The sequence below is a fragment of the Octodon degus genome, unplaced genomic scaffold (genome assembly GCF_000260255.1).
Source record: "Octodon degus isolate 3935 unplaced genomic scaffold, OctDeg1.0 scaffold00075, whole genome shotgun sequence".
Taxonomy (NCBI): Eukaryota; Metazoa; Chordata; class Mammalia; order Rodentia; family Octodontidae; genus Octodon; species Octodon degus.
The window spans coordinates 3,614,657-3,621,537 of record NW_004524651.1 but is presented as its reverse complement, the minus strand read 5'-3'; the positions used below and the strand labels follow the sequence as shown (position 1 = coordinate 3,621,537).

General features: G+C 38.4%; 1 protein-coding gene across 2 annotated transcripts in view; it reads right to left on the bottom strand.

Annotated features, from left to right (window-relative positions):
* Positions 1-6,881, bottom strand: part of Usp14 (ubiquitin specific peptidase 14) — a 36,924-nt gene that overhangs the window by 19,694 nt on the left and 10,349 nt on the right. For both annotated transcript variants that reach the window (XM_004635784.2, XM_023720366.1), the window contains exon 5: positions 5,241-5,344. In XM_004635784.2, coding sequence (XP_004635841.1) covers positions 5,241-5,344 — 104 coding nt within the window. The remainder of the gene's footprint in view (positions 1-5,240; positions 5,345-6,881) is intronic.

The following is a 6,881-nucleotide window of genomic DNA, read 5'->3' as shown; positions in this document are numbered from 1 at the left end:
CCCCCCCCATTTGTAAAACACTAATCCTCATTCTTGCCATTTTCTAAAGTAGTTCTAGAAATCCTCTTTCCTGAGTGCCTTTATGAAAAGTGACAGAGGCCATATGTGGTGGCACATCCAGCACTCCAGAGGCTGAGGCAGGAAGATCATTGCAAATTCGAGGCAAGCCTTGGCTATATAGCTAGTTTACGACTAACCTAAGCTATTTCCAAAAAAAAGAAAAAATCAAAAAATCTGGTGAATAACCACACCTTTCACAGTAACATTCAAAAATGAAATACTTAAGAATCTAACAAAGAAAGTAAAAGATATACACAGTGAAAATTACAGTACTCTGAAAAAGAGATCAAAGAGGATTTCAGAAAATGAAAAGATACTCCTTGCTCCTGGATAAGAGCCAACATTGTAAAAATGGCCATTCTCCCAAAATTGTTATAGAGATTCAATGCAATCCTGATTAAAATACCATTAGTATATCTCACAGATCTAGAGAAAACATTCCTAAAATTTATCTGGAACCAAAACAGACCTAGAGTAGCAAAAGCAATCCTGGACAACAAAGGCAAAGCAGGAGGCATCAGAGTCCCTGACTTGAAATTATACTACATCCCTGGCAAGCGCATGGGCCTGAGTTCAATCCCTGGTTCCGGAAAAAAAAAAGAAAGAAAAATTATACTACAAAACTACTGTGATAAAATCAGCATGGTTTTTCTTCCCTATGAATAGATTCTAGCATAGAGACAGATTTGAGGATCAATGGAACGAATCAGAAGATGCACACAGAACCACAAACACACTCAGCCATCTTATTGTTCACAAATGGGCCAAACATATTCACTAGAAAAAACATAGCCTAACAAATGGTGTTGGAAAAACTGGTTTTACACATAGCAGAGGCTAAAACTGCACATATGTCTATCATGATGCACTCAATTACAGTCAAAATGGATCAAAGATTTAAATATTGAAACAGAAACACTAAATCTACTGGTAGACAAAGTAGGCAGAAATCTTAAAGACATAGAGGTAGGTACAGTTCATAAACAAAAACCAAACTACACAGGAAATACTTAAAAAGAATCAACAATTGGGATCTCATCTTTTTGAAGTTTCTGCATGTCAAAAGAAATCACCAACAGGTTAAAAAGAAAACCCATGAATTGGGAAAAATGTTTAGCTTACTGTCCTTTAAACAAAGAACTTCTATCTAGAACACAGAAAAACTTTAATTTTTAAGGGGGCCTTAGCTATCTCTAAGGAGATAACTCATCATTCTAAGCACCTGCCTGACAAGCACAAGGTCCAGAGTTTGATCCCCAAAACTGCATGCTATGTCGGCCACAGAAACCAGGCGTGGTGGCACAAGCCTATAATCCCAGAACTGGTGAGGCTGAGACAGGAGGATCACATGAGTTCGAGCTGCGTACTGAGACTCTGTACCAACGAAATAAGTAAGTTTTTTGTTTGTCTGGGTTTTTTTTGTTTGTTTGTTTTCGGTATCGGAGATTGAACTCAGGACTCTGCACTTGCAGGTGTTTATTATACTGAGCTATTTCCCTGGCCCAAGATTTTTTTAAAGTTTAAAAAAGAAAAATCAGAGTCTCACCTCCACCGAACTCAAAGACCCAATCCAAAAATAGGTATCTATAAAGCAGATGCACATGTATAAATATCGTATAGTTTTCCTAGTATAAGAGCTCAAAAGAAGAAATACAAATAGAAAGGTACAATACAAGTAAAAGGAAAGCAGGATCTTGAGAACTAACTAAGAGAGGGAAAGGAGAAGAGCTAGGAAACATGACAATGTCCAGCCATACAGTTATATGTACAAGATGGGCAAGTCAATGATCCTGAGAATCTCCAGATTTTTGAATCTAGCAGTTAATTGGAAAGATTCTCACCCTGACTATATATACTGACACCTGTGAACAAAGCAACTGCACTGAAGATGGTAATTTGTAATAGTAGGTTCATGCTTGGAGTGCCTGTCATTCTGGTCTTCTGAATACGGGCTGCTTTTGTCATGACATGCCAGTTGCTGCTGTGCTGTCTCTCGGGTAGATGACTGTTCAAAAAGAAGTGGGTGGTGAATGAAGGCAGGAGATAGGAAAAGGAATGTTGTGGGACTGTCCTGCTTCAAGGTTGTATATGATGAGATTTCTGGGCTTATGTGTAAACATAAGAAGTATATAATTCTTTATGCCTATTTTTAAAATATATTCTCATTTTTAAATGTTTTTTCATCATATTCTGTAGGGACTTAAAGTTCAACATATCAAAACTTGATGAAAAATAACTGTTCCTTATTATGCCTAATATGTTTGAAATGCAGTGAGATAGTGAGGTTAAGCTTCATAGCCTAAATCGTTTGATAATAACAATAAGCTTGTCTTCTGGATGGTTAACAACCTAAGTTTGCAGACCAAAATTAGAGAAAAAGGAGGGCTACAAGGAAAGCCAACATTTTGGCCCTAGCCTTCCAAGGTCAATTAAGACTCAGGACATATGAGAACTTGTACTGTAATGTCATGTAACTCAACAGTGTCCCAAATTTTCTCATCAAGGATATTATGAGGCCAAAGAGGAAAGTGATCGATGATGTAGAGTGTGCCCAAGGAGTCCCATGGAGAGAAAACATTCTCTCAGGCTTTCACAGAGAACACATTGGCCAAGCAATGGCCGTGACTCATCCACATGGCTGAAACTGACAAAGCTTCTACAATCTGAGATACAGGATCTCAGGATAAATCCTGAGGGGATTTCACTGACCTTATCAGACCCAAAAGCTACAACTCTTGTTGTATAGGTCTTGCTTTATCTTGGTCTTAACCATCCAGCAGAAAAGTATAAAAACAAAGTATAAGACGTAAAGCCATGATGTTATGTTGAGCTGTAGGGGACTCAGGTCAACAATTTCTGACATTGCCAGTCAAGCGGAAGACCCAATACTATTATGGACTACTGGACTCTTTTAGAATATTTTGCTGAGTTAACACACCTATAATATTCAAATGACGGAACTAAACAAAAAAGGGGATACAGATGAATGTCCATTTTGTATCTGTGTATTCAAAATGGTTAGTATAGACTTATAGTTACATTCTCTTAATGAATAGAGGGATTTGTTCTAATAGTGTTTGTAAATAGGATGTCATGTCTGCATCTTGTACAGCAAATAACCACTAAGAAGAATGTATGCAATGTGTTAATTATTGAAACTGTCCTATTAATTTAATTTGAAACTGTCTCATTGCTATTTGTTTCTCAATAAAATTATGGGAAAAAAAAACCCAAAAAACAAAAATGCATATGAGATGAACATGCACTTCTCAGAGAAACACAAATAACAAACATATGAAAAAATGTTCAACATCATTGGGGTTTTTTTTGGCCTGCTCAGCCTGCCCTGGGGGTGGGGCTGGTACAGCATGTGGTAGCAGGAATTGAACTGTAATCCCTGTGCTTGCTTAAGCTTACACTTGCAGGCACTTTAGTCCGCTGAGGTTATCACACCAGCCCATCGTTGAGAAATGCAAATTGAAACAACACTGAGATTCCATCTCACTCCAGAAAGAATGTCTATCATCAAGAAGTCAACCAATAACAAAAGCTGGAGGAATCGTGGGGAAAAAGGAAACCTTCTCCACTGTTGGTCCGAGTGTGGACTGGTATAACTACTATGGAAATCAGTGTGTCAAAGGGAAGGAAGAACTGGGATGAAGAAAAAAAAGTAGCAAGGGAAAAAGATACATACACACACACACACACACACAGACACACATATATACACACACATATATAGCTTTGATAATTGTATTGCTGATTTCTGCTGGTCTACTGTAAGGAACAGTTAATGCTTGATTTTTTTAAAATTCTTACTTTCTTTGCCAATTTTACATGCTTATATTTTATAATCTAAACAATTAATTTGAAGATAATATTATGCAAAATAACCACTATTGAATTTCTATTATTTTGTTTAGTGAAATTCTGTACTGTTTCTTTTTTTTACTATTTTGTATCCTCTTTTAAAAAATATAAATATGGCAAATGTTGCTAATTAGTGCCATCCAAAAGAAAAGCAGGCTCATTAAAAACATTTGGTGGGAGGTCATCAGTTCAATTTCCAGTACCAAAAAAAGAAAAAAGTTCAGGTGTACCCTCATCCACCTTATTCACCAGATTTGGAACCAAGTGACTTCTGGCTGTTCCCCACCAGTCCAGGTTTGGATCTAAAATGTCCCCCAAAAGACTCACGTTCAGAGATGGCACTTTGGGAAAGGGACTGGATCTCTAGGAGCCTAACACCATCGCACAGTACAGTGATGGACTGGTATTTTTATGGCACTAGCAAGAAGTGCTGAAGACTTAGGAGTTACAGTGTGGGTCATGGGATGTGTGTGGCCTCGGGGACGGTATCTTGCACAGGACCCTTCCCCTCTGGCTCCTGCTTTCCCTCTGCTTTCAGGCCACTGTAAGGTGAGCAGCTTTACTCCTATAAACCCTTCTGCCACCACACTCTGCCTCACTGTGGGCCCAGAAAAAATGCAGGCAACAGATCTCAAACTGAAACACTTCAGACTATGACCCAAAATAAATCTTTCCTTCTTTAAGTTGATTTTTCTCAGGGATTCTGTCACAGCCATACTACATGACTGAGTAATCTACTCCTAGATATGTAACTCAGAAAATAAAGTTTTTCCACACAAAAACTTACACATAGGGCTAAAAAATGTATACAATCCAAATGCCAACATCCAAATCCAAATGTCAATAGAATGTATGAAGAAACAACATCTTATATAAGCATTCAATGAAATATTTTAAAGGAATAAAGTATTAATACATCCTACAACATAAAAATGACCTTGAAATTACTATGCTAAGTCAAAGAAACCAGTCACAAAGTCACACAGTATATGATTCCATTCATATGAAATATACTTAATAGGCAAATACAAAGACTAGAAGGAGATTAATGGTTGCCTAGAGCAGGAGGTGAGTAAAAGGATACAGAAAGTGACTGTCAACAAATAAGGTTATTTTGGAGAGGGCTCTAAACATAGATTTGATAACTGATTGACCTTATAATAAAAACCACTAAACACTTTAAAAAAACTATCAATCAGTAAGACACATGACTGTGCCAATGAAGATGCTAAAACCAAAACAATCCTACTCACACCAAGGTGAAACTCCCTTAGAGGAACAAGATTTGAGCCATTTCTCTCCAAACTTACCTTTTAAGGGCATCTTTGAGTTCAGGCACAGAACGAATGCATTGGACTGTAGCATTCATGTAACAAGTGTTACCAAGGTTTGTCAATCCACATGGTAATTCCATCTGATTTAAAAAAAAAAAAAAAAAAAAAAAGATTAACTCATTGGCATACATAACCACTAAACTCTGCACTTTGAGTCAAATACCACTTATCAGCCCTACCAATTATATTCTACCTGCACTCTAAATTGGTGTTTTATTTCTCCCAACGAACTTCTTTTTCTTTGGATCATGCTGGCCATTCTATTTGAGTTCCTGTCTTGAAAATAAGACAACAATTGACTGGCGAGATAGCAGTCTGGGTCTAAAGTGCCTGCTTAGGCAAGCTTTAGGCAAAGCGTTTGTGCCCTCCCCCATGGTAGGCTGAGCTGGCCACACACAAAAAGAAAATAAGATCCTGGGGCTGGGGAGATGGCTTAGTAGACTAAGCACTTGCTTGGCAAGCACAAGGGCCTGAGTTCAATCCCCAGTTCTGCAAAAAAAAGGAAAGAAAAGAAAAGAAGATCACAATCATCTCAATCCTTACTCTTCCACAGGTTTATCAAGAAAACAGGGCACTCTTTTTCTGGCTGGAACCATGGAGGGTATAGAAGAAAAGAAAAAGAAGGTTGCTGCTGTGCCAGAAACCCTTAAGAAAAAGTGACATTTTGCAGAGATGGAGATAAAGCATCTGAGAAAGAAATTTGCCCAGAAGATGCTTTGTAAGGTGAGGAGGCAGCTCATTTATGAAAAAGCCAGGCACTATCCTAAGGAGTACAGACAGACGTACAGAATTGAGATCTGAATGACTAGGATGGCAAGAAAAGCTAGCAACTTCTATGTCCCTACAGAGCCCAAACTGGCACTTGTCTTCCATATCAGGGGTATCAATGGTGTGAGCCCAAAGGTCTGCATGGTGTTGCAGCTTCTTCATCTTCGCCAAATCTTCAATTGTACCTACATTAAGCTCAACAAGGCTTCAATTAACATGCTGAGAACTGTGGAGCCATACATTGCATAGGGGCAACCAAACCTGAAGTCAGTGAATGAATTAATATACAAGCGTGGCTATGGCAAAATCAGTAAGAAGCGAATTGCCTTGCCATAATTCATTGATTGCTCAAATTCTTGGTAAATATGGCATCATCTGCATGGAGGATCTGATTCATGAGATCTATACTGTTGGAAAATGCTTCAAAGAGGCAAATAACTTCCTGTTGCCATTCTGGAATGAAGAAAAAGACCACCCATTTTGTGGAAGGTGGAGATGCTAGAAATAGGGAAGACCAGATCAACAGGCTTATTAGAAGGATGAACTAAGGTATCCACCATGGTGTTTTTATGATTTGGTCAGTTAAAAAAATATCTGCTGGGGCCGGGGAGATGGCTCAGTGGAATAAGTGCTTCCTTGGCAAGTATAAGGACCCGAGTTCAATCCCCGGTTCCACAAAAAAAATAAAATAAAATATCTGCTTCCAAATTGAAAAAAATAAACAAACAAAAAACAGGGCAGCAGTTGTTCATGGTGGCCACACCTGTAATTCCAGCACTCAGGAGGCTGGGGCAGGAGGATCACAAGGATCACCAAGTTCAGGGTCAACCTCCCCTACACAGGGAGTTA